Source organism: Salvelinus alpinus, chromosome 6 (assembly GCF_045679555.1).
Source record: "Salvelinus alpinus chromosome 6, SLU_Salpinus.1, whole genome shotgun sequence".
Classification (NCBI taxonomy): Eukaryota; Metazoa; Chordata; class Actinopteri; order Salmoniformes; family Salmonidae; genus Salvelinus; species Salvelinus alpinus.
The window spans coordinates 24,469,590-24,496,248 of record NC_092091.1 but is presented as its reverse complement, the minus strand read 5'-3'; the positions used below and the strand labels follow the sequence as shown (position 1 = coordinate 24,496,248).

Genomic DNA, 26,659 nt, shown 5'->3' with positions numbered 1-26,659 from the left:
GCCATTGTTTATTACCATATGTTGGATATTGAAGTGTAAAGTCATTTCAGGACCTCTATCTCTCCCACACACTTTATGCTGAGGGTGTCAGCATCAGCTATACTTCACTGAGGGGTTTATTGAAACATAAAAGGCAGAAGTTGTATTCTAACTTCTGAACTTAATGTTTTGTAAGTGCATGTTACACAGGCTTGAATTTTCAACTGCATTCCCTCTGTTTATTTGTTCTCTACAATGTATTATCTCAAGCAGACTGTAGACAATCTTTTAAATAATCCATGGACCAGTTTGATTGATGTCTTTATTGAGTGCATTTTAATACAATATTTATTCTCAGAAAGTTACAACTACAAACTCTGACATACTCATCACAATAAACACATTTGTAACTGTACAATGACACATACACAAATGAAAAAGATCCTTCCTGGTTGTGTCAAATCTTATTTACAGTGGGATGAATACGTGTGTCTGTTGTCATGCTACGATGCTGTTGCTGTCCAGTCTCAGTCCAGAGACATGGCTGGTGAAAACAGCCATTGGCGAGATTTCCTTGAAAGTGAAAAGGGGACATTTCACCATGGTGCACTATGAAAATGTAGGGAAAAGCTGATATTGATCCAAGCTATCTACTTTCTTTGGCACGCTGGAAATCCAACATTCCTCAAAATGTAGATACACACTACATGCAATTTTGAAAACAGAAAAAAAAAATCGGAGAAAAACGTTCTCACAAGACCGTACAAAGCGTCAAAGACTGCAATATCCTGGGAGACTTGTTAGTTTAAGGGGTAGCAGTATAGGACAGCAAGGGAGTGAAAGCCAGAGTTAGGGTTTGGGCTGGCAAGTTTCGTATCTGCTGGTGGATCACAAAGTGGCACAATAACAAGGGGAGGTGAAGTCAATGTGATCTAAACAGTCTAGAACTTCAGCTCTATCATCATAAAGTGTACGTCCAGTTTAATAAGGAATGAGTCCACTTATAAGAATCTCCAAGTTTGCCTCAATGAGTCTGGGAGTGTCTGCATTTGCTGTTGGACCTTGATTTTTAACGAGACTGAATTACAGAAAGGCACTTTGAATGCAGAACACAGATTAGAGACCTCACAATGTTTTCACATGGTGTGCGAGTTATCCAACTTCTCCCGGCTTTCATCTTCACTTGGTAAGAGAGCAAAATAACACTTTTTCCAATTCTACCAGTCTATTACCCGAGTCAGTGGAGTGAAGCTGAACACGCATCTCCAACAGCTAACACATTTATATTATAAAAAGGAAAACTTTAATAGGGCCAGCAACATGTTATGTGTCCTCACATAATGAACAGTCTAATTTAGAAAGACTTAAAAATCCATAATAACACTTTTCTTCAAACAAAGTCTGATAGTTCTCTGTTTGACTGCGAGTGATACAGTACTCTCTGTATTCTGTGATAGTGTTTTTGTAACACTTAATAACCTGATGGGCCCTGACATACAACACAGTCTGCTCTGGTCAATAATAACGTTCTGTTGCCACCAATAACTGTAACCGTGAGGGGTTACCATGACACTGCTGAAGACGGCTCCTACTGTGATAGTAATGAGAGAGACAATGATTTGTAATGGAGATGGCACTTACTCTGTGCATAGCTTCACATGCTGTCTAAGACCTGCTGAGCAAATATGCACACACATGAACAGTAGATACATTTTAAATGGTATTGTGTTAGAAGGCTCAAACTTGTTACCCTGTAATCCGTCATATTTGAGCTGGGTAATTCATTTGATGCTTCATGGGTCCCTGTGAGAACACAGCCACCCACTTCAAGCTATTAACCTGCACTGTTTCAAAAGCCACCCCCCGTCATGACCACACACCATTATGAGCTGATCGCAAACAGATCATTGACTTACAACATGCTTTTTATACATTCTTTAAAACCTGTTAAATGTAATGTCAAAATGTACATTTCCGGCTAAATAGACATATCCAAAAGTAACTATTTATCATGAGAGGGCCATAAACAATACCTAGTAATGCTTATACTGCCAGAATTAACATGTCACCTTGCTGATAAAATGTTTATAAATTGCTGAGATGTAGTCACTTTTGAGGACACAAGCTCAGGTACACAGTACAAACATGATACAAATATAAAAATGTGACAAATCAGATATTATTGTTTTTCATATTCAACAAAGGTGGGGGGCTTGAAATTATATTTAAAAAAAATAGTAACAATCAAATTATAAATGACTTACTATAATATTTCACCTTTCTTATAACTGTCAAATAGAATTGGCACCATTTCATATAACTGACAACACGTCTTTTTCTGCCCAGCATGCTCTGAGCGACGGACATACGCCATTCAAATGCCTGCTTACACATTACAACTTAAGATATAAAGCGGCAATCAGCAGTTGAAACAATAACAAAGTTTACTCCCTGCCCCTGTTTTGGTGAAAAGCTTAGGGTTGGGGCTGGAGAAATGCAACCACTCTTAAATTCATATTAGACAGAGCTATGGATGCAAGTACTGACCATCCATGATATCAAAATTATAGTTTTAACTATGTTTTTTGACTATCGTGTTTGTGTTCATTTACTTTTTTTGTTGTTGCAAACAATGGAGTTAAACAAGCTTATATTTTGTGTTTTGATGGGGTACGGCAGTTGAACTAAGCTCATGAGGCATTCAGAATTTATATTCTTCAACAGTCAATGGGTATATATAATTAATTTATAAGTCCAAAAATGGATGTAGTAACTGTAGATAGCCTCTAAAAGCACAAAGTGATTTCGTCCCTTTGTGACCAAGAAAAAGTGTTCTTGTTTGAATTCTACAAAAAAGTTGTCTATTTTGTCATGTTGAAAGCTCTAAATCCATCTGAGAACATCACAGAGAGATGGGTCTCCCGTTTCATATGCTGTATTGTTAGAGTTGCGAGATTCACAGACAGAAGAAATCAATCCTTTGTCTGGATAGGCCGGAAAATGTTAGGTGCCGCTCCCTATGCAAATGAGGTGTCAGATTTCACATCTCAGATGAGAGCAGAGAGCTGCATGTGAAGCAGGACAAGCCGAGCGCTCACGGAGTGCACAGCAATTGATGTTGCTCTGTTCACAGAGTACTCTGTACACAAAAATGTCGGTCGGAACCAGTCCAGAACCGCTCAAAGTCCCCTAAATAAGGGACTTAATGTTTAAGATTATCTTGCCTCGAGTGGCCCAGAATCAACACAGCATGGTCAACACAGAACCTCAAGCTGGGAAAGCTGTTCTGTTGTCAGGTTTGAAAAGCTGCCGAAAATGGTAAATAAAGTTCTAGGGTGGTGGAAACACAAAGCACTTGAGACAGTCAATACAATTTTTAAATGTCATATAACCTTCACTGCACCTGTAACAGTTATTTATTTACCCTCGGTCTTCGATGCACAACACTAGATGCTTTCTTACTCTTGCAGGTGTATGGGTTCAATGTCAATGTGGTCTCTGAAAGTCTAAAACATTACAAAGAGATATCTTGTATGTATATTTAAACAGTGTATCCTTTATACAGAATCAGTCACGTCAGTCTTTACCCCAGTGATCTGCCTCCTATTGAGAAGAACTTTCAAGTGCCTTCATAGAAAATGACTATAAGAATCCTAAACTATTCAGGTGAAACTACACTAGTTGTGATGTTGCCAAAAATGCAAGCAGAAAAATAATATCCATATAGTATTTACAAATCATCTTCAATATGAAGATTCATTTAAATAAGTCATTCATCTATTTTATTTTAATATATACAGTACCAGTCAAAAGTTTGGACACACCTACTCATTCAATAATTATTTAAAAATATATTTTTTTTACATTGTAGAATAACAGTGAAGTCATCAAAACTATGAATTAACACATATGGAATCATGTAGTAACCATTTTTTTTTTAAACAAATCAAATTATATTTTATATTTGAAATTCTTCAAAGTAGCTACCATTTGCCTTGATGACAGCTTTGCACACTCTTGGCATTCTCTCAACAGTTTCACCTGGTATGCTTTTCCAACCGTCTTGAAGGAGTTCCCACATATGCTGAACACTTGTTGGCTGCTTTTCCTTCACTCTGCGGTCCAACTCATTCCAAAATGTCTCAATTGGGTTGAGGTCAGGTGATTGTGGAGGCCAGGTCATCTGATGCAGCAATACATCACTGACCTTCTTGGTCAAATTGCCCTTACAGGTGTGTTGGGTCATTGTCCTGTTGAAAAACAAATGATAGTTCCACTAAGCACAAACCAGATGGGATGGCGTATCGCTGCGGAATGCTGTGGTAGCCATGTTGGTTAAGTGTGCCTTGAATTCTAAATAAATCACTGACAGTGTCAGCAGAAAAGCACCCCCACACCATCACACCTCCTCCTCCATGTTTCACAGTTGGAACCACACATGCGGAGATAATCTGTTCACCTACTCTGCATCTCACAAAGACATGGTGGTTGGAACCAAAAATCTCAAAATGGGACTCATCAGACCAAAGGACAGATTTCCACCGGTCTAATGTCCATTGCTCGTGTTACTTGACGCAAGCAAGTCTCTTCTTCTTATTGGTGTCATTTAGTAGTGGTTTCTTTGCAGTAATTTGACAATGAAGGCCTGATTCACGCAGTCTTCTCTGAACAGTTGATGTTAAGATGTGTCTGTTACTTGAACTCAGTTAAGCATTTATTTGGGCTACAATCTGACGTGCAGTTAACTCTAGTTAACTTATCCTCTGCAGCAGAGGTAACTCTGGGTCTTCCTTTCCTGTGGCGGTCCTCATGAGAGCCAGTTTCATCATAGCACTTGATGGTTTTTGAGACAGCACTTGAAGAAACATTCAAAATTCTTGACATTTTCCGGATTGACTGACCTTCATGTCTTAAAGTAATGATGGACTGTTGTTTCTCTTTGCTTATTTGAGCTGTTCTTGCCATAATATGTACTTGATCTTTTACCAAATAGGGCTATCTTCTGTATACCTTGTCACAACACAACTGATTGGGTTAGACGCATTAAGAAGGAAAGAAATTCCACAAATGAACTTTTAACAAGGCACACCTGTTCATTGAAATGCATTCCAGGTGACTACCTCATGAAGCTGGTTGAAAGAATGCCAATCGTTTGCAAAGCTGTCATCAAGGCAAAGGGTGTCTACTTTGAAGAGTCTAAAATCAAAAATATATTTTGATTTGTTTAACACTTTTTTGGTTACTACATGATTCCATATGTGTTATTTTATAGTTTTGATGTCTTCACTATTATTCAACAATGTAGACAATAGTAAAAATAAAGAAAAACCCTTGAATGAGTAGGTGTGTCCAAACCTTTGACTGGTTCTGTACCCTTTTGTTTGTTTTTCCAATCTGGGTGACACTGTTTGATGTTGTCCTTTGGCCAAGTCAACCCATTGATCCTCATAAATTAGCACCGTTTTTTTTAAATATATTTTATTTTAGCATTTTATGACGATCTGTCACAGCAAGCAAACAGACACCCTTGCTCTTCTGCTTGCTCTCTTCTTCAGCAAAAAAGAAGACAACTTTATAGACTACCTTAACTGAACCATTGAAGTTGTCCTGAGGCAGAATTTTATCTTCTACCCCTTTGTATCTTCAGTAAACTCTCTTTACCTGTTGAGAGTGTGTGTTGAGAGTGTGTGTTGGGAGCGTGCATGCTGTTATGTATGTGCCATATGGTCGTTCTTTAAATCAGGTTAGTGTCTCCACCCTGGTGTATTCTTTAGGGTCATCAGGAGCTTTCCTATGGGCTCCCTGGTGGGTTGTCTCTGGGTGGTGGTGGCGCACCCTGTGGTCAGGCCATGGAGCTGGGGGACTGGGCCATCTGGTCCCTCATAGACTGGACACTGCTCAGGATCTTCTTCTGATGGCCGACCAGGGTCACTCCTATCCTCAACAGGTCTCTGACAAACAAGAGGAACAAATAAAATAAAATGTTATTTGTCACATGCGGCGAATACAACAGGTGTTGACCTTACCGTGAAATGCTTACTTACAAGCCCTTAACCAACAATGCAGTTTTAAGGAAATATAGTTAAGAAAATAATTACTAAATAAACTAAAGTAAAACAAGTAACACAATAAAATAACAATAATGATGCTATATACGGTGGGTACCGGTACCGAGTCAATGTACGGGGGTATAGGTTCGTCGAGAACAGTGTCAACAACAAGGCTGAGGGATGGAGGTGTTCACAGTACAGCACCTCATGTCTGTGAGTTTGCTCTTGGATGGAATTATTGGGCTATGGATATTGTGGATGTACAAATACATGCACAAACATTACCACACCATGCACAAAGACAATAGTATAATCATTTCTGCTTGAGGCAGAGCAGAGAGAAACATATAGAGCCTGTTTCCAGCGCAGTATACAATGTGCCAGATATACTCCCTGCTAGAGATAAGCACAATATCTGCTCACTGTTCCCATTCATATGGTAATATAGTTTTCTATTTACAATGGTAAGCGCAGAATGGACATAATTAGTTGAGAGCTGCTGGGGATTGTTGCTGACTTGTACAGTAGCCGTCAAAGGAACATCTATTTGATCAATCTGAACAACCAAAGGAAAGGCGATCCTTTGTCCTTCTAAAAAACCTTTTTAGTTGTGCCACTCTATCAAATCAAAGTGATTAGTAAGACGGAGAGACCTTGCCGATGTAGATCGGTCCACAGCTCAGAATGCCTGGTGGATTTGAAGTATGACAGGCCTGATCTCCTATGGACGTTTACTGAGGGATTATTCCTGTCTGAGCCAGAAGCATGATTTCCATTATTCTGACATCTGAGACAACTTTTTGAAGGTGGATGTGTGACTGCAATGGCCTGCCTTGCTGGTTGGCTGTCTCAATGAACCTGATTGAAAATGTATTCCAGCCTGCCCCATTACGCTACATCTACAAGAGTGCAAATCTAATTATAGGGGGATAATACTTCTGAGACCTTCTGTAATCTGTGACAAATGTGTGTGTGTGTGTGTGTGTGTGTGTGTGTGTGTGTGTGTGTGTGTGTGTGTGTGTGTGTGTGTGTGTGTGTGTGTGTGTGTGTGTGTGTGTGTGTGTGTGTGTGTGTGTGTGTGTGTGTGTGTGTGTGTGTGTGTGTGTGTGTGTGTGTGTGTGTGTGTGTGTGTGTTCCACAACTGCTAGTGTAACATTCTTCCAGAGTAATTTTGGGAACCATCTGCCTATTCAAGGGCTGACCAAATGTTGTATTGCTACAGTGAATAGTGATAGGAGGGTTTTGCTGTTTGGTACTGTTTGGCACTGTATCTCCTGAGACTCCTGATAAGATGGAAAATTAGGTGGGTGAGATATGATGACGTTGGGCCTCAGAACTTACTCTGAGCTGATCTGAGCCACCAGGGGTAGGGAGGTGAAGCCAGAGCCCAGGAAAGTGTCTCTGTACTGCCCCATCTTGATGGCACCTAGCCAGTCCTCCACAGAGGTGAAGGTGGTGAAGTCTGGAATGGAGCGGTCTAGCAGGGGCTGAGAAGGCCTGTTGAGAAAAAGAGGAGAGAAGAGAGGGATGAAACAGTGAAGTGATGTGAAAGAGGGGTGAAAAGGAGACGGGGTACATAAAAAGGAGAAACCTTGCAAAAGTTGATCAGTAATATACAGTAGTCTATGTGCTCGGAATGTGCACTATGAGTACTGTTACGAGTCAAGGCAGTTCTTGCAGACGTACACTGCAGTGATGGTGGCCACAGCTTTGAGGCTGATAGGGTTGCGGATCATCTTGTCCAGTGTGTTGACGATGTCAGTGAATTTGGGCCGGGCGTTTCTGTCTTTCTGCCAGCAGTCCAGCATCAGCTGGTGTAGTGCTGTGGGGCAGTCCATGGGAGGGGGCAGACGGTAGTCTTGCTCTATGGCATTGATCACCTGCATGAGGAGGAGAGGAGAAAGAGATAGCACATTACAGGAAGAAAACAGAGAGGGACATAGTAGACCCCACTGGGAGACTGAGGATCACACTAACAGCATAGACTAAATGGATGGACAAAGGTGTTGGTTTGGCAGCAAAACATGAAATAAGAAAAAAACGAATCCAGCATGGAAAATGGTCATATTGGTTTTGAAAAGCTTGGTATAACGTTCCATGGAAGAGTTCATAACCAATTGACAAAGGTTTTTGATGCGCTGTATGTTTCCAGACACCTGCAACTGAACTGCTTCCAGATTGGAGGTTTCAGAACACCGGAACAGAGCAGTGGAATCCAACTTTAATAGGATTTCATTGGCACAGTTCCAATGATACCATCATATCCAACTTAAGCTTCTCACCAGCTTGTCACTGCTTGGCCCTGTATAAGACCAAGCTTTGTGGTTGTGTAAACACTGGCTACATAGAGAGGAAAAATACACCAAAAACAATGTGTAAAGCTTTGCATAACTACGCAGAAATGTGCACTCTTAGTAACCCTGGGATTTTCACTCTACCTCCAAATCTGTCAATCAAACGTTACAGTAACATCGCATTTGATTAATCTATTTTCTCTATCAATACAATCCTCAGCAGATTTTCCCTGGTCTCTGTGTAGCAGCTGAACTTTAGGCAGAACAATGGAAACCGCAGTTGATAATTGTTTTAAAAAACGGGATGTCTGAAGGGATTTTGATATATGCCCATTCCCTGATTCCCCTTTTATCAGAGAGAGGGTGGTCTCTACAGACAGCCGTCAATCACCACACCATAAAAGAACAGAAAGCTTTGCCATAGCGACCGGCAGCAGCCAGCTTCCTTGCAGGGGCTGGGGTCTGATTGCTTGTAAAACAGAAAAAAAGGAGAGAGTGAGAATTTAATGAACTGCAGGTATATACCCAGAGCTGGGTCTTTGTTAAGAAATCTTCCCCCGCCCCCTGACTATTCAACCTTGATTGCAGGAGAGTGGCAGGCAAGAGAGTTACTGTCTAGGGATTCACTATAGGAGATCTCGTTAGTGGCTGGGGCAGGACTATTGTAAACCGGGAGCCGTGCTGTCAACAATAATCTTCTTTACCTACAATTGTCCAGTATCTCTAGGTGGGTTACTTCAAGGACTTACAGAGCGCTGTGCTGATGGACACAGCAGTGCCGCTACACAGGGTCTGAATGACAACTGCACAGAACTAGAGAGCTTGGCAGACAGGGAGATCCACAACAATTCTGCAGTGTAATATTTGCTATGGAGATTTGAGGAGACCAGTCCCAGCTAGCACATAATGTTCTGAGAACCATATGTTTCTTAGAAATTGGTGAGAGCGTGGTTATCCTATGGTTATTTTGCATACAACCTTCCCACAACTTGTTGAGAATGGTACAGGATAGTTGCTTGGCTTTGGAACATTCTCAGCACACTAACAAACTTGACAAAAAAACATTACTTTCTTGGTATTTCATTCATTACATTTTCACTTTAGCATGAAATGCGTTCCCAGAGTAAACTGCCTGCTACTCTGTCCCAGATGCTAACATATGCATAGTATTAGTAATATTGGATAAAAAACACTCTGGAGTTTCTAAAACTGTTTGAATGATGTCTGTGAGTATAACAGAACTCATATGGCAGGCGAAAACCTGAGAAAAATCCAACCAGGAAGTGGGAAATCTGAGGTTTGTAGTTTTTCAAAGCTTGGCCTACCGAATACACAGTGTCTATGGGGTTAAGTTGCACTTCCTAAGGCTTCCACTAGATGTCAACCGTCTTTAGAAACTTGTTTCAGGCTTCTGCTATAAAGGAGGGGCTCATGAGACCTGTTTGAGTCAGTGGTCTGGCAGAGTGTCTCAGGCTCGTGATGCGCGCTCCCGACAGAGTTACCTCTCGTTCCAGTGCTTTTCTAAAGATAATGGAATTTTCAAGTTGGAACATTATTGATGATTTATGTTAAAAACATCCTAAAGATTGATTCCATACATCGTTTGATATGTTTCTACGACCTGTAACGGAACTTTTCTAGTTTTTGTCTGGACCTAGTGCTCACGAAGATGGATTACTGGGCTGAACACGCTAACAACTAGTGGCTATTTGGACATAAATTATGGACTTTATGGAACTTTATGGAACAAATCAGTCATTTATTGTCGAACTGGGATTCCTGGGAGTGCATTCTGATGAAGATCATCAAAGGTAAGTGAATATTTATCATGTTATTTATAACTTCTGTTGACTCCAACATGGCGGAAATTTCTTTGGCTGGATTGGGCTCTAAACGCCGTACTCAGATTATGCTTTTTCCGTAAAGTGTTTTTGAAATCTGACACAGCGGTTGCATTAAGGAGAAGTCTATCTTTAATTCTGTGAATAACACTTGTATCTTTTATCGATGTTTATTGTGAGTATTTCTGGGATTTCTGTGGCTATCTGCAAGATCACCGGATGTTTTGGAATCAAAACATTACTGCACGTAACGCGCCAATGTAAACTGAGATTTTTTTATATAAATATGCACATTATCGAACAAAACATACATGTATTGTGTAACATGATGTCCTATGAGTGTCATCTGATGAAGATCATCAAAGATTAGTGATTCATTTTATCTATATTTCTGCTTTTTGTGACTCCTATCTTTGGCTGGAATGGCTGTGTGGTTTTTTGACGATGGGTAGATTAACAAGATGATTATCTTTCATTTGCTGTATTGGACTTGTTAATGTGTGAAAGTTACATATTTCAAAAAAATATTTTTGAATGTCCCGCGCTGCCTTTTCAGCGGAATGTTGTCGAGGGGTTCCGCTAGCGGCACGCCTGCGCTAGAAAGGTTAATAGAATGCTTCCTAAAAGTTCAAACATGGTTACATTTCATTTGCATTTTGGTAATGTACTAGGAATGTTCTCCAACTGGTTTGAGATGGGAATGTTCTCAAATAGTTCAGAGAACATTAAGAAACATGGTCTTCTGTGGAAATGTCAATACTTCAGCATAACATTTCCTACAGGTTTCCTCATGGTTCAATTTAAAGACATGTTCTCAAATTGTTTCAAGAACGTTAATAAAACTTTCAATAAAAACCACAAAAAAACTTCAGTAACGTTCAGAGAATGTCATAATAATGTTAATTCGGTTCTCAGCATCAACAAAAATCTCTTAATCCTATATCTTGTTAAGTGTGTTCTTAATGAGTGCTTGTTTCCTTTGAAATGGGGTCTGGTTAACTAGACTAAATAAACAGCTTCGTATGCGTAAAAAAACATAGCATGGTAGGTCCATCCTGGTGGCGTATTGAATTTATTCCATGGATATACAAACGGAGATTCAGTGAAAATAAAAAATCTCATTGATTTATCAAGACCAGTCCCCATGCTTGTCTCAGAGCTGTCACGCCCTGACCGTAGGGAGCTTTTTATGTCTCTATTTTGGTTTGGTCAGGGTGTGATTTGGTTGGGCATTCTATGTTCATTTTCTATATTTTGTATTTCTTTGTGTTTGGCCGGGTGTGGTTCTCAATCAGAGGCAGCTGTCTATCGTTGTCTCTGATTGAGAACCATACTTAGGTAGCTTTTTCCCACATGGTTTTTGTGGGTAGTTCTTTTCTGTTTAGTATTTTGCACCTGACAGGACTGTTTCGGTTATTCTCTTTGTTATTTTGTTCTTAGTGTTCAGTTTCAATAAAAAGCATGAACACTTACCACGCTGCGCTTTGGTCCGATTCCTGGTCTTCATCCGAAGACCGTTACAAGAGCAGCGCGAAACGGTGCGAAAATAGTTGTAGCCTATTGCCTCAAATCCTATTGCTTCTAACTTCAATATGCTCTTTAAATAAATAAGACCTACCCCACTTTTAACAGCACATTACTCAACACTAGTGAGACTCATGTCGCCTACAGGAGACCTACAGTATATAATATTCAACAATGTTAATAATTACATATAGAGGATTGGAGCATATTTCTGTAATTCAGTGATATTTATTCCCATCGTAAATCGTTATGAATCCATAAATAAACAAACATCGGCATTTTGAAAGAGTATTTTATCATTATGTTATTAACGAAAGCACAAAGATGCCATTATTAGTTACATTGTTTTAGTTTGAACGTGCAGACTGGCACTAAGAACAGAACAGCGGAAACGTTTCCCTAGTCAGTGCCATTATTAGGGTGATGCCCCTTAAAGTGTTGCCTTCCCCCTCCTCCCTTACCCATGGACTAGGTTGGTCTTCTATGCGCGGCTCTGCGGCCCATCCCGTGCCCCCTGCCCTCGTGCCCTGAACCTCGCACGCTTTCAGTGGATACAGCTGGAGAACTGCAAGGCAATCCCATTGTGCGCCACTCGGGAGCCATGAACAATATGACCAATATATATTGTCCTGCTAATAACAGTGTTAATAATAAATATGTGAGAATATCCAACTGGCTTTTATATAATTCTAAATTAATAATAATAATAATCGCTTTGTTTAAAAAATATATATATTTTGGAGATGATTTTGTTTTCAAATAATGTAAAATGAACGAGAAAAAGACCATTCTTGAACGTGGGGTGAGACATTGTTACTAATTTGTAAATAAACCAGCTTGTTATTTAGAATTAATTATTTCTGTTTTTAGAGGGAGAGAAACCAAAAACCTACAATGACCTCATGGGTCTCCCAGTTGAGGGCAGCACAGGTATTGAATCTGTAGCAACACAGCTTGCACTGCTATGCAGTGTCTAAGACTGTTGCGCCACTCAGGCGCTGTATAACTGGTTTGTTAACACTGTGAGTAAATCCCGCAACATAATCGCAAAACTTTTGGTGGAGCAACCACTGTAGAATAAAATATTAAATGTTCGAGTCTCACTGATGCCATGTTACAATAAAAAATAAATGTGTTTGCATGATTAATGCCTAAGGAAATACATTTACTGGACAAAAATATAAACACAACATGTAAAGTGTTGGTCCTGTGTTACATGAGCTGAAATAAAAAATCCCAGAAATGTTCCATACGCACAAAAAACGTATTTCTCTCAAATATTGAGCACAATTTTTGTATATATCACTCTTAGTGAGCATTTCTCATTTGCCAAGATAATCAGGTGTGGAATATCAAGAAGTTGATTAAACAGGATGATCATTAAACAGATGCACCTTGTGCTGGGGACAATAAAAGGCCACTTTAAAATGTGCAGTTTTTTCACACAATGCCACAAATGTATCAAGTTTTGAGGGAATGGGCAAATGGCATGCTGCAGGAATGTCCACCAGGGCAGTTTCCAGAGAATTTGATGTTCATTTCTCTACCATAACCTGCCTCCAACATTGTTCTAGAGAATTTGGCAGTATATCCAACCTAATTCTCCTAACCTGCTATGTTAATTCTCCTAACCTGCTGTTTAAATTGTCCTAATCCTGCTACAAAAAGGACATTTTGAGAAAAGCTGTATCCCTTCCAGACAAAACCTAGTGTTGGTGAGGAGTTCATTAGAATAATAGTCAATTTTTACATTTACAAGTGCATTCCACATTTTGTTACATTACAGCCTTAATCTAAAATGGATGAAATCATTTTTTCCCTCATCAATCTACACGCAACACCCCATAATGATAAAACAGGTTTCTGGAAATGTTTGCAAATTTATAAAACAGAAAAAACTGAAATATTACATATACATAAGTATTCAGACCCTTTACTCAGTACTTTGGCAGTGATTACATCCTCAAGTCTTCTTGGGCAGGACGCTACAAGCTTGGCACACATGTATTTGGGAAGTTTCTCCCATTCTTCTCTTCAAATCTTCTGAAGCTATGTCAGGTTGGATGGGGAATGTAGCTCCACAGCTATTTTCAGGTCTCTCCGGAGATTTTAGATTGGGTTCAAGTTCGGGCTCTGGCTGGGCCACTCAGTACTCTCTGCTCCAATCATCTTTCCCTTGATCCTGACTAGTCTCCCAGTCCCTGAAAAACATCCCCACAGCATGATGCTGCCACCACCATGCTTCACCCTAGGGATGGTGCCAGGTTTCCTCCAGGCATGACACTTGGAATTCAGACCAGAGTTCAATCTTGGTTTCATCAGACCAGAGAATCTTGTTTCTCATGGTCTGAGAGTCCTTTAGGTGCCTTTTGGCAAACTCCAAGTGGGCTGTCATGTGCCTTTTACTGAGGAGTGGCGTCCATCTGGCCACTCTACCATAAAAGCCTGATTGGTGGAGTGCTGCAGAGATGGATGTCCTTCTCCCATCTCCACAAAGAGCTCTGGAGCTCTGTCAGAGTGACCGTTGGGTTCTTGGTCACCTCCATGACCAAGGTCCTCGATTGCTCCGTTTGGCCAGGTGGCCAGCTCTAGGAAGAGTCTTGGTGATTCCAAACTTCTTCCATTTAAGAACGATGGAGGCCACTGTGTTCTTTGGGATGCTGCAGAGATTTTTCGGTACTCTTCCCCAAATCTGTGCCTAGGCACAATCCTATCTAAGAGCTCTACGGACAATTCCTTCGACCTCATGGCTTGGTTTTTGCTCTGACATGGACTGTCAACTGTGGGACCTTATATAGACAGGTGTGTGTCTTTCCAAATCATGTCCAATCGATTGAAGTTGTAGAAACATCTCAAGGATGATCAATGGAAAGAAGGTGCACCTGAGCTCAATTTCAAGTCTCATAGCAAAGGGTCTGAATACTTATGCAAAAATGTCTATGGGGTATTATGTGTAGATTGATGAGGATTATTTTTTTGAAATCCATTTTAGAATAAGGCTGTAAGGTAAAAACATTTGGAAAAGGGGAAGGGGTCTGAATACTTTGCGAATGCACTGTACATGTATATTTAGTTCATTAAGCAGACGCTCTTATTACACCATAGTGCCATAACACTTCTGATAACAATGCAGGGAGAAAGGGGGCCACAAAATGGTGAACCGCTATAAAAAATGGTATAGAAAAGTATTTTGTATTTTGAAAAGTATCTTGTTACAAAATACATTGGAGTTTTATTCAGCCCAGTGTCATACAAATGACAAAGTACTCAGAGGTAATTAAAATACATATTCCAAATACACAGAAATACTGCCCATCTCTGATCATAGTATTCTCCATTTTTAATAGGGTCACATATCTGTTGTTACTGAAAGGACAGGAAGTTGTATAATACTCACGTCCTGGTTGCTCATGTCCCAGTACGGCCGCTCGCCAAATGACATCACCTCCCACATGACGATGCCGTAGCTCCACACGTCACTGGCTGAGGTGAACTTCCTGTAGGCAATAGCCTCAGGGGCTGTCCACCTCACCGGGATCTTCCCTCCCTGAGAGAGAAGAGAAGAGAAGTGAGAGATTGTTTTAGATTTACATTTTGTGTCTCTTTACACTGGCTGGTTTGACATGATATTTGACAGCTTGCTGCTTTTTAAAGCCAAGGCCAAGTTGTCATAGCCAAAGACAAATTAGATTCATATCTGTGAGCTTCCTCTTGCAAATACACTTCATGATCAAGAACAGAGCTTTTGTCACGACTTCGACCGAGGCAGGCTCTCCTTCCCGTTCGGGTGGCGTTCGGCGGACGTCGTCACCGGCCTATTAGCTGCCACTGATCCTTTTCTCCCCCTCCCTATGTGTTTATTGGGTTCACCTGTTTTGTATTAGGGTTAATTAGTTGGGCTTATTAGTCAGCCGGCCCGCACGTGCGGGATTGTTTGTTTGTAAGTAGTGGTGTTGGTTTTGTGCTACGTGTTTACTGGACTGTGTTCGTTTCCCCCGTGTCTGGGGTTGGTTAAGAAGTACACCCAGTGTGTTAGTAGGGTGGCCTAGTTTGTCCGTGTTCATTAAAGAACATTTGTATTTGCACCTGCTGTTTCCTGCGCTTTGACTTCACACTCCGACACCCAGGCCTTACAGAATCCCGCACCAGAAAATGGAGTCAGCAGGAGCAGCGGCCAACCCTCTCCCATCGATGGAGGAACGGGTGCTCCATCATACCACTGTTCTCCACCGTATTGGATCAGCGATGGATTCGATGATGGAGCGAATGGACCGATGGGAGAGGAGTGGTCTCCTCTCTCCACCTTCGGCTCCTCCAGCCCAGGACTCTCCATCCCTCGGCTCCAGCGCTCTCCGTCTGACACTCCCGAGGGATTATGATGGATCGGCGGCGGGGTGCCAGGGGTTCCTACTCCAACTGGAACTGTACCTTGCCACTGTAAGACCCACTCCCTCGGGAGCGGAGAGGGTGAGTGTCCTCGTCTCCTGCCTCACGGGTCGTGCTCTGGAGTGGGCAAACGCAGTCTGGAATGGCCCAGACTCGGCGAAGGAGCATTACCCAGAGTTCACCCGCCGTTTTCGGGCCGTATTTGACCATCCTCCAGAGGGCCGAGCGGCGGGAGAACGACTGTTCCACCTTAGGCAGGAGAAGAGGAGCGCCCAGGATTACGCGCTGGAGTTCCGGACCCTGGCTGCAGGATCTGGGTGGAACGACAGGGCCCTTATTGATCACTACCGGTGTAGTCTCCGGGAGGACGTCCGCAGGGAGCTAGCATGTCGGGACACCGCTCTTTCCCTGGATGAGCTGATTGACATGTCCATCCGTCTGGACAATCTGCTGGCTGCCTGCGGGCGTTCTTAGAGGGTCCTGTACGTTCCACCACCCAGCCCCTCCGCTCCTATTCCGATGGAGTTGGGAGGGGCTGTGCCGAGGTGTACTGGAGGAGGAGGCTCTCCCTGCACCAGCTGTGGTCGGAGAGGACACACGGCCGATCGGTGCTGGGGGGGTCTGTCTGGGAGTAGAGATGGCAGGCGGAACGCTTCTTGATCACCCCAGGTGAGTCAGCACCAAACTCACCCAGAACCCCCTGTTAGTCACATGTTTGTCTTGATTTTTTTTGCCTTAAATTTTTCCCCTCTTCCCAGCATAGGGCGCTAGTCGATTCAGGCGCAGCTGGGAACTTTATGGATCGCGGACTCGCTCTTAGGTTAAGGGTTCCGCTTGTGCCGATAGATTCTCCCTTTCCCGTGGACCACTGTCCCCCTGGACATGGTGACGCAGGGGAATCATAAGGAGCGTATCAGCTTTTATATTATTGATTCGCCTGCATTTCCAGTGGTGCTAGGGATTCCCTGGCTGGCCCGGCACAATCCTAAAATTTCGTGGAGACAGGGGGTTCTCCAGGGGTGGTCAAAGGAGTGTTCTGGAAGGTGTTTGGGAGTTTCCATCGGTGCCACGTCGGTGGAAAGTCCAGACCAGGGTTCCACGGTGTGCATTCCCCCCGAGTATGCCGATTTGGCAATCGCTTTCGCGATAGATCTCCAGGTAGACGCTGCGCTTCCCAAGAGTCACGTGTACCCATTGTCCCAAGAGGAGACGGTGGCTATGGAGACATATGTCACTGAGTCTCTGGGACAGGGGTACATTCGGTCCTCCATCTCACCCGCCTCCTCGAGTTTCTTTTTTGTGAAGAAAAAGGAGGGAGGTTTGCGTCCGTGTATTGATTATAGAGGTCTAAATGCCATCACCGTGGGGTTTAGTTACCCACTACCTCTCATTGCTACGGCAATGGAATCATTTCACGGAGCGGAGTTCTTCACAAAATTGGATCTCAGGAGCGCGTATAGTCTGGTGCGTATTCGGAAAGGAGACGAGTGGAAAACCGCATTTAGTACCACATCGGGCCATTATGAGTACTGCGTCATGCCATATGGGTTAAAGAATGCTCCAGCCGTTTTTCAATCCTTTGTAGACGATATTCTCAGGGACCTGCACGGGCAGGGAGTGGTTGTTTATATCGATGACATTCTGATCTACTCAGCCACTCACGCCGCGCATGTGTCTCTGGTGCGCAAGGTGCTTGGTAGACTGCTGGAGCATGACCTATATGTCAAGGCTGAGAAGTGTGTGTTCTCCAAACGAGCCGTCTCTTTTCTGGGTTATCGCATTTCCACCTCGGGCGTGGTGGTAGGGAGTGACCGCATTAAGGCCGTGCGTAATTGGCCGACTCCGACCACGGTAAAAGAGGTGCAGCGGTTTTTGGGTTTTGCCAACTACTACCGGAGGTTTATCCGGGGTTTTGGCCAGGTAGCAGCTCCCATTACCTCACTGCTGAAGGGGGGTCCGGTGCGGTTGCAGTGGTCAGCAAAAGCGGACGGAGCTTTCAACAGGTTGAAGGCGCTGTTCACGGATGCGCCCGTGTTGGCGCATCCGGATCCCTCTCTAGCATTCATAGTGGAGGTGGACGCGTCCGAGGCTGGGGTAGGTGCCGTGCTATCACAGCGCTCTGGTACGCCACCAAAACTCCACCCCTGTGCTTTCTTCTTGAAGAAACTCAGCCCAGCGGAGCGTAACTATGATGTGGGGGACCGGGAGTTGTTAGCAGTGGTCAGTGCCCTGAAGGTGTGGAGACACTGGCTTGAGGGGGCTAAGCACCCTTTTCTCATCTGGACCGACCACCAGAATCTGGAGTATATTCGGGCAGCTAGGAGACTGAACCCACGTCAAGCAAGGTGGGCCATGTTCTTTACCCGATTCTAGTTCACGTTAACGTATAGACCGGGCTCCCAGAACGTAAAGGCGGATGCACTGTCCCGTTTTTACGACTCGGACGATCGGCCCACCGAACCCACTCCCATCCTTCCCGCCTCAAGGCTGATAGCACCAGTGGTGTGGGAAGTGGACTCGGACATCGAGCGGGCGTTACGGGCGGAACCCGCTCCTCCTCTGTGTCCGGTGGGGCGGAAGTACGTGCCGCTTGGTGTTCGGGACAAATTGATTCGGTGGGCTCACGTTCTACCCTCCTCGGGTCACCCTGGGGTGAAGAGGACAGTGGGGAGCCTTCGGGGGAGGTATTGGTGGCCTACCTTGGCGAGAGACGTTAGGGTTTATGTTTCCTCCTGTTCGGTATGCGCCCAGAGTAAGGCTCCTAGGCACCTTCCTAGAGAGAAGTTACAACCCCTCCCCGTTCCACAACGGCCTTGGTCGCACCTGTCCGTAGATTTTCTGACCGATCTTCCCCCGTCTCAGGGGAACACTACGGTACTGGTGAATGTGGATCGGTTCTCGAAGTCCTGTCGTCTCCTCCCGTTGCCCGGTATTCCTACAGCCCTACAGACTGCGGAGGCATTATTCACCCACGTCTTCCGGCACTACGGGGTGCCGGAGGACATCGTTTCTGATCGGGGCCCCCAATTCACGTCCCGAGTATGGAGGGCGTTCATGGAGCGTTTGGGGGTCTCGGTCAGCCTGACCTCCGGGTATCACCCTGAGAGTAATGGGCAGGTGGAGAGAGTGAACCAGGAGGTGGGTAGGTTTCTGCGGTCGTATTGCCAGGACCGGCCAGGGGAGTGGGCGAGATACATTCCCTGGGCCGAAATGGCCCAGAACTCACTACGCCACTCCTCTACTAACGTGTCCCCCTTTCAGTGTGTATTGGGGTACCAGCCGGTTCTGGCACCATGGCATCCGAGCCAGACCGAGGCTCCTGCGGTGGAGGAATGGGTGCAGCGTTCCAAGGAGACATGGAGGGCCGTCCAGGAATCTCTCCAACAAGCTAGTGGACGGCAGAAGAGGAGCGCTGACCGCCACCGCAGTGAGGCCCCCGTGTTTGTACCGGGGGACAGGGTCTGGCTCTCGACCCGAAACCTGCCCCTCCGCTTGCCCTGCCGGAAGCTGGGTCCGCAGTGTCTAGGGCCCTTCAAAGTCCAGAGGAGAATAAACGAGGTGTGTTATCGATTACAACTCTCTTCCTATTATCGTATGTGTCGTTTCATGTGTCTCTCCTCAGGCCGGTGGTAGCTGGTCCCCTGCAGGACGGTGAGGTGCCGGAGGTCCCTCCTCCCCCTCTGGACATCGAGGGGTCCCCGGCGTACACGATACGGGCCATTCTGGACTCGAGACGCCGGGTGAGGTGCCTGCAGTACCTCGTGGACTGGGAGGGGTACGGTCCGGAGGAGAGGTGCTGGGTACCGGTGGGGGACATTTTGGATCCGTCTATGCTGAGGGATTTCCATCGCCTCCATCCGGATCGCCCTGCACCTCGTCCTCCGGGTCGACCTCGAGGCCGGTGCGCTGCGGGAGCCGCGCGTCAGAGGGGGGGTACTGTCACGACTTCGACCGAGGCAGGCTCTCCTTCCCATTCGGGTGGTGTTCGGCGGTCGTCGTCACCGGCCTATTAGCTGCCACTGATCCTTTTCTCCCCCTCCCTATGTGTTTATTGGGTTCACCTGTTTTGTATTAGGGTTAATTAGTTGGGCTTATTAGTCAGCCGGCCCGCACGTTTCTTTGTGCGGGATTGTTTGTTTGTAAGTAGTGGTGTTGGTTTTGTGCTACGTGTTTACTGGACTGTGTTCGTTTCCCCCGTGTCTGGGGTTGGTTAAGAAGTACACCCAGTGTGTTAGTAGGGTGGCCTAGTTTGTCCGTGTTCATTAAAGAACATTTGTATTTGCACCTGCTGTTTCCTGCGCTTTGACTTCACACTCCGACACCCAGGCCTTACAGCTTTGCTGAAATCACCCCACCAATCACAGAGTATTTAAGCAAAACCTACAATTTCCATATTAAAAACATATGCAGCTGACTTAAAACAAAACCCTTTATATATCATTTTAAATATTCTATTGGAAAACATATGTTTAAAATGATATGCTGACTGCAGGGATCTGTTGATGTATTTAGAAATAAAGATGAGTGGTACATCTGTAATGACTGAGTGTACCAACAACACTGGCTTACCATGCAGTTCTTTTGATAAACATTGATGAACGATGTTCACTTCATAAACCCCATCATGCATACAGCACACCCTGGAGGGATTTCTCTATACAATTCCTGGAGGAGTGTACAGCACCAATTGGACTGAATGTGTACACTTTTGGATAAGCCTGATTTCAAAGGAACTGAGGGCTTACACAGCCCTCCCGATCTAGCTACATGATCTACGGGGATACTTTTGATGAGTGTGCGCTGTCAGTGAAGTGCTGGATCCTAGCTATTGGAGACATCTGGAACTGGTTGGATTAAAGACCTCTGTAAACTCTGTCTGGAGTTCTGGCCAGAAAGTCATGAAGCACAAGGTCTGTTCTAATTGTTCTGGGCAGAGTGTCTTGGGTTGAAAAGCCTGTGATGTGAATGCAGGACTGAGAGAAAATCCCCACTGAGTGATGAGCAGGGAAACCTCCATAAGTAATATTCACATGCCAACAACAGCTAAGTGGATCTGATGCTAACAAGTCAGTTGTTGACTCAAGAATAACAGAATACTCAGGATCCATTTTACAAGGAAGATTTTTGATGTGGAATGTATTCAATGTGGCAACAGCCAACATGAGAGTAATCATTGTTCAGAAGCATGCCTTGAATCAGACTCTCAGTTCTTAGTTCTTGTTCATTTCATTTACAGCAGCTTTGAGCCACTTTCCAATGCATGTTCTTTGGCCCCCCAGAGGCGAGCTCAGATGTCTCTTCCACAACAGAAGAAAGGAATGCTACAGCATAAAAAAATACTACAAATCCCAGCATTTCCTGCTGAATTTGTAATGGTTGGCTAGATTGAGGCTGCATTGCAGATCCCCAATAATTAACCATGTGGGAGGTTTGGAATAAAGCGAATTGTTGAAATGCAGAGGCAAACAAAAGGCTTGGCGCACACTGTATGTACATAACGAATAGTCGACATTCTCTCTCTCAATAAAAACTGTGAAAAGAGAGAATTCCCTCAGAGAAACAATGAAACTATGAAAACTTAAAAGTGGGTGACAGTATTTAAATGAATGACAATAATTATTGATGATGTATTTGAGTCTTCTTTTTGAGGGGTATGCTACCTACATACAACAATACAGAAACAACATATCCTGTATCTCTGTATCTCTAGCCCAAAAACAGGCAAAACTCTCTACCTCTCCTCTGTCTCCCCCCCGCCCCCCCCCCCCCATTTACACACATATAACATAAGCTCATATATCTGCCACAGAAAATCATAAAATAGTAATGTGAAGCCTAACCAAATGACTTAGTTTTTCCAATCTTCAAGGATAAATTAGACTATTAATATGGCAGAGGTGTGATGAAAAATGCATTTCATGCCAGCCGGCAATTTGGTTTATGATCCCATTGGGTGAAGAGAATGGCACTTATTCTGTAAAAAAAAAATCTAGGGGTATCGCATTTCCCATCACACGTTCTTGTTTTATAGCACAGTTAAACCCAAATCAATATGGCCTTATCATTGGGCCATTTCTGCAAAGCAGGCGTTTCTCCTCTGTCTCCAGTGACTTTCATCCCATTTTAAAGCTTAGTGGTTTCACACTGTCCAAACCATGAGTACATTTATCTATATGGCAGGAAGAAATCCAGTATCAATGGGCATTTAGAGAACAGTACAAATTATATTGATATTCTCTGGAAGAATAGTTTGTGGAGAGATACGAGTAGCTATAGTATAAACATTACGTGTACCTCCCTAACATAAAGTACTCCCATGCTTCCTGCTTAACTCATGCTCTATGACTTATTTAGGGTTAAGTGCCTTGCTCAAGGGCACAACGACAGAGTTTTCACTTAGTCGGCTCAGGGATTCAAACCAGTAATCTTTTGGTTACTGGCCCAACCACTAGGCTACCTGCCGTCTCATGTCAGACGTTGAAGTCAGATACTGTACCAGGGACAAGGAGCTTAGCTTTGATAGAGTTAATTTAACTTATCATCTTTGGACTCCTGAATGGGCTGAACATAAACTAATAGATATCTCCTTGATAGCTTGTTATGAACAGCTTTGTGCATCTACATTCTTCTGTCTCAACTTTCTCGCTCCCCATGATGAGTGTGACATTTACGAAGGCCTAAAAGTCAATGAAGATACTCACACTCCAAAACTGAGTGAATCTTCCCAAAGCCAGCCATCATATTAGGTTTGTTATAATATGTGTATGATATGCGATACAACCATTAATCAGTTAGATTGTATCTGTAGTGAGATTCATCAGCAAAATCAAACATACTTTTCATTGAGTAACCTTACTCCCAAAGGCTTGCAGTCAGAAATTAAAAGACTGTGGTTGGAATAAATTGTTTGCCTCTGCAATGGCTGTTTTTTAAAACAGGTTAAGAAATCCTTAAGAGTTTATTGACACACCCGTGTGTCAATCTAAGTAACATAATAAAAAAATCCCCGGGCCTACCGAGTGGCGCAGCGATCTAAGGTACTGCATCGCAGTGCTAGAGGCGTCACCACAGACCTGGGTTCAATCCCAGGCTGTATCAAAACCGGCTGTGACCTGGAGTCCCATAGAGCAGAGCATAATTGGCCCAGCGTCGTGCGGGTTAGGGGAGGCTTTGGCCGGGGGGGGGGGCTTTACTTGGCTCATCGCACTCTAGCGACACCTTGTGGCGGGCCAGGCACCTGCAGACTGACCCTGTTGTCAGTTGAACGGTGTTTCCTCCGACACATTGATGCGGCTGGCTTCGGGTTAAGCAGGCGGGTGTTAAGAAGCGTGGTTTGGCGGGTCATGTTTCAGAGGACGCATGACTCGACCTTCACCTCACTAGTGCGTTGGGGAGTTGCAGTGATGAGACAAGATCAAAACTGGGCAGAAAATAATAATAAAATCCCCATCAATATCCGTCAGTTTAAGCTGCATCTCAATACATATTTAAAAATCCCTTTCAGAGCCAACCAACTAGAGAGCTTGAATAAAAAGGGAAAACAAACAAAGAAATCAATAGTGTTGTTCAGCAGGGCAGTCTGAGGTGCACAGGGCAGTCTGAGGTGCACAGGGCAGTCTGAGGTGCACAGGGCAGTCTGAGGTGCACAGGGCAGTCTGAGGTGCACAGGGCAGAGCTCGTTAGGTGAAAAGGGCAACCCCAGCCCAGAGAGCCCTGTTTCCCATTTCAAACAGCAGCGGAGCAGCTCAGCTCTTGTAATGGAAACAGCTCGCCTGTTGGCCATGTGCATTTCTCATGCTGAGCTGGGATATGATGAGATACTGAAGCACTGGAGCTCCCGCTGACATTTATGTTATTTTAACAGGGAGTCCCATTGAGATCAATGTGATCAAGCGCTCTTTCACAAGGGAGCCCTGCACACAAGTTACATAATACAATAGAATGCAAATATACAAAATTACAAACACACCAAGAAAAACAATCACATTCCTCAGCAAAGAGGTCCTTAATCAACATTTTGAATGGCCTGAGAGGCACCAATACATTCAGATGTAGTGCATTGTTTCCCAACTCAAGTCATCCAGTCCCTCCATCAGCACACATTTTTATTGTAGCCTTTGACAAGCACACCTGATTAAACTTGCCAACTAATCATCAAGCCCTCAGTGAGTTGAATCAGGTGTTTTTGTCTGGGCTACAACATAAATGTGTGCTGTTGGACCGGAGTCCATCCCTGAGATTGGGTATGGTAACTCGTACGTCTAAAGGTTATTAATTATTATGTTTAAGTTATTTTTTATTCATTTCTAGACTTTCCTTCCTTTACTTTCCTTCCTTTACTTTCCTTCCTTTACTTTCCTTCCTTTACTTTCCTTTCTTTACTTTCCTTTCTTTACTTTCCTTCCTTTACTTTCCTTCCTTTACATATGACAATTTCATCCTAACAAATAATCGAAATACAAATGTTGCATACTGTACATGGGAGGGCTGCAACGAAATTTGAAGAACAATAAATAAACAGGTAATTAATATTATGAAATGGTAAAGGTGGAGTCATGAATAAATTGGCAGCAATTTCTCATGTACACAATTTGTATAAAAAGACATACAGTATTATTCATTGGTATTTCGATTTTGTATCAATAATTGAGTATCAATACCCATGGTTAATTACATAATATAAATAAGACTTTCCCCCGTTTTCATTCACTCCAAGACAGTAACTTCAAACCTAGCTCATTTTCTTCTTCATATTCCTTTAGCTTTACATTTGTTATATTTTTTTCAAATTTGACAGTAACGAATTATGTTAGGTACAGTTAGGTACAGTTTTCCAAACGAAACACAGCTCATAGGAGAGAAAGCAGATTCAACTGGACAGGGATGGTTGTACTTCATCTCACTATCTCCCTCCATTTCTTGTCATTGGGAAAGCATTAGACAGATGATGGAGATTCTATGGTGTATGGGTCAATCAGACAACCATGTCATCAGCATCTTAATAATGTGGAGTGGCCCTCATCTCACGCTAGTCAGCCTGCGACAAATAGAGTTGAGCAGAGACAGTGGAGCAGGGGATGGGGAAGACCAGGAGTGACTGAGAGAGTTTTAATTAGCAGGCGGCAAACAGAGCACAGACATCACCCTCCAGCCTCCCCTCAGCCTCCCTCAGTCATCCACCCAGAACCACAGGGTCAGCCCTCTGGGCCAACCATGACAGGATCAACACACACTCCCTCTCTGCCATAATCACCCACACAGTCCCATACCCATTAACTATACACACACCGACAGACACTAACGTTTTCTAGGCGAGGAAATTCAAAACAGGGAATCTATAATATAGAGTACAACTCAATAGTGTCTCATGAAACACAAATTAAATTCAACTACTCTCTGATTAGATCTACAATGCATCTTTATAGGCAAGACAGTGTAGCCTAGCAGAGATCTTAGATGACACTAGCAGGGTTGTCTATCACAACGCTCCTGCAAGCAGCAATCAATAATTTGCTATCATCTATAAATCTATAAATGTGTGAGAATGTGTGTCTTTGCATCGGCAGGCATGGGTTGTTATTTCATTCATAATGCCAGTGTCGGAGTTCTACATTGTGAGATAATTCTATCAACTTTGTTAAAGGGAAAGAGAAAAATGTACTGTGTGCTTTCAGAAGGTTGAGATGTTCTGATTAGAGCTGTTGTGGAGGCAGGGAGAATTTCATTATAAAGTTCTGCCTCTGCACACAGACAGACAGATACAAATAAATAGGACTATGTTTCTCTCTCTTGAATTTAAAGAGATTCTCCGGTACTTTTTGTATACTTTTTAGCCAGTAGTTCTGAAAGTAGCGCTCACGAGCCAAAAGTGGACACCGGAAATGGTGTACTACATCACATACTGTATATGCAGATATATGCACCACATCATTGCTCTGCTGTGTGTGCATCTTGCAAGCTGTCACTCAAATGGCAATGTGCTGAAGCTCATTGGTTAGAACTCAAATTGCTAGGGGCCTTGCCCTAGTGTGGGAAAATGGCATAGCACAACTTCCAGAAAAAAACGTTGCTTTCAAACTAGGGATTTAGTGGCTAATTGAGGTGAATTCTGCTCATATATTATTAATGTGTGAACTACACTGACACATCCAGCCCAAAGCTGGAGGTTTAAAAAATACTTAGAAGTTGCAAAAGTTCCAGAGCATGTCTTTAAGTTCTAAATATTGTGCGAAAAATCATCACAATTCATCAAAGTACATTTTGCTGAATAATCATAGATGCACTGTATATATTTTGATACACTACATGACAAAGTATGTGGACACCTCCTCATTGAACATCTCATTCCAAAATCATGAGCATTAATATGGAGTTTGTCCCCCCCTTTGCTGCTATAACAACCTCCACACTTCTGGGAAGGCTTTCCACTAGATGTTGGAACATTGCTGTGGGGACTTGCTTCCATTCAGCCACAAGAGCATTAGTGAGGTTGGGCTATTAGGCTTGGCTCGCAGTTGGAGTTCCAATTAACTTCAAAGTTGTTCGATGGGGTTGAGGTCAGGGCTCTGTGCAGGCAAATCAAGTT

The 26,659-nt window shown here is 43.5% G+C and overlaps 1 protein-coding gene across 1 annotated transcript in view; it reads right to left on the bottom strand.

Moving 5' to 3' along the window:
• Positions 1-293: 293 nt before the first annotated feature.
• Positions 294-26,659, bottom strand: part of LOC139578426 (ephrin type-B receptor 1-like) — a 166,161-nt gene continuing 139,795 nt past the window's right edge. Inside the window, exons 13-16 of the mRNA XM_071405991.1 lie at positions 15,086-15,235; positions 7,716-7,909; positions 7,371-7,526; positions 294-5,930 (exon numbers count right to left, since the gene is read on the bottom strand). Of these exons, the coding sequence (XP_071262092.1) occupies positions 5,822-5,930; positions 7,371-7,526; positions 7,716-7,909; positions 15,086-15,235 (609 nt within the window). The 3' untranslated portion in view covers positions 294-5,821. The remainder of the gene's footprint in view (positions 5,931-7,370; positions 7,527-7,715; positions 7,910-15,085; positions 15,236-26,659) is intronic.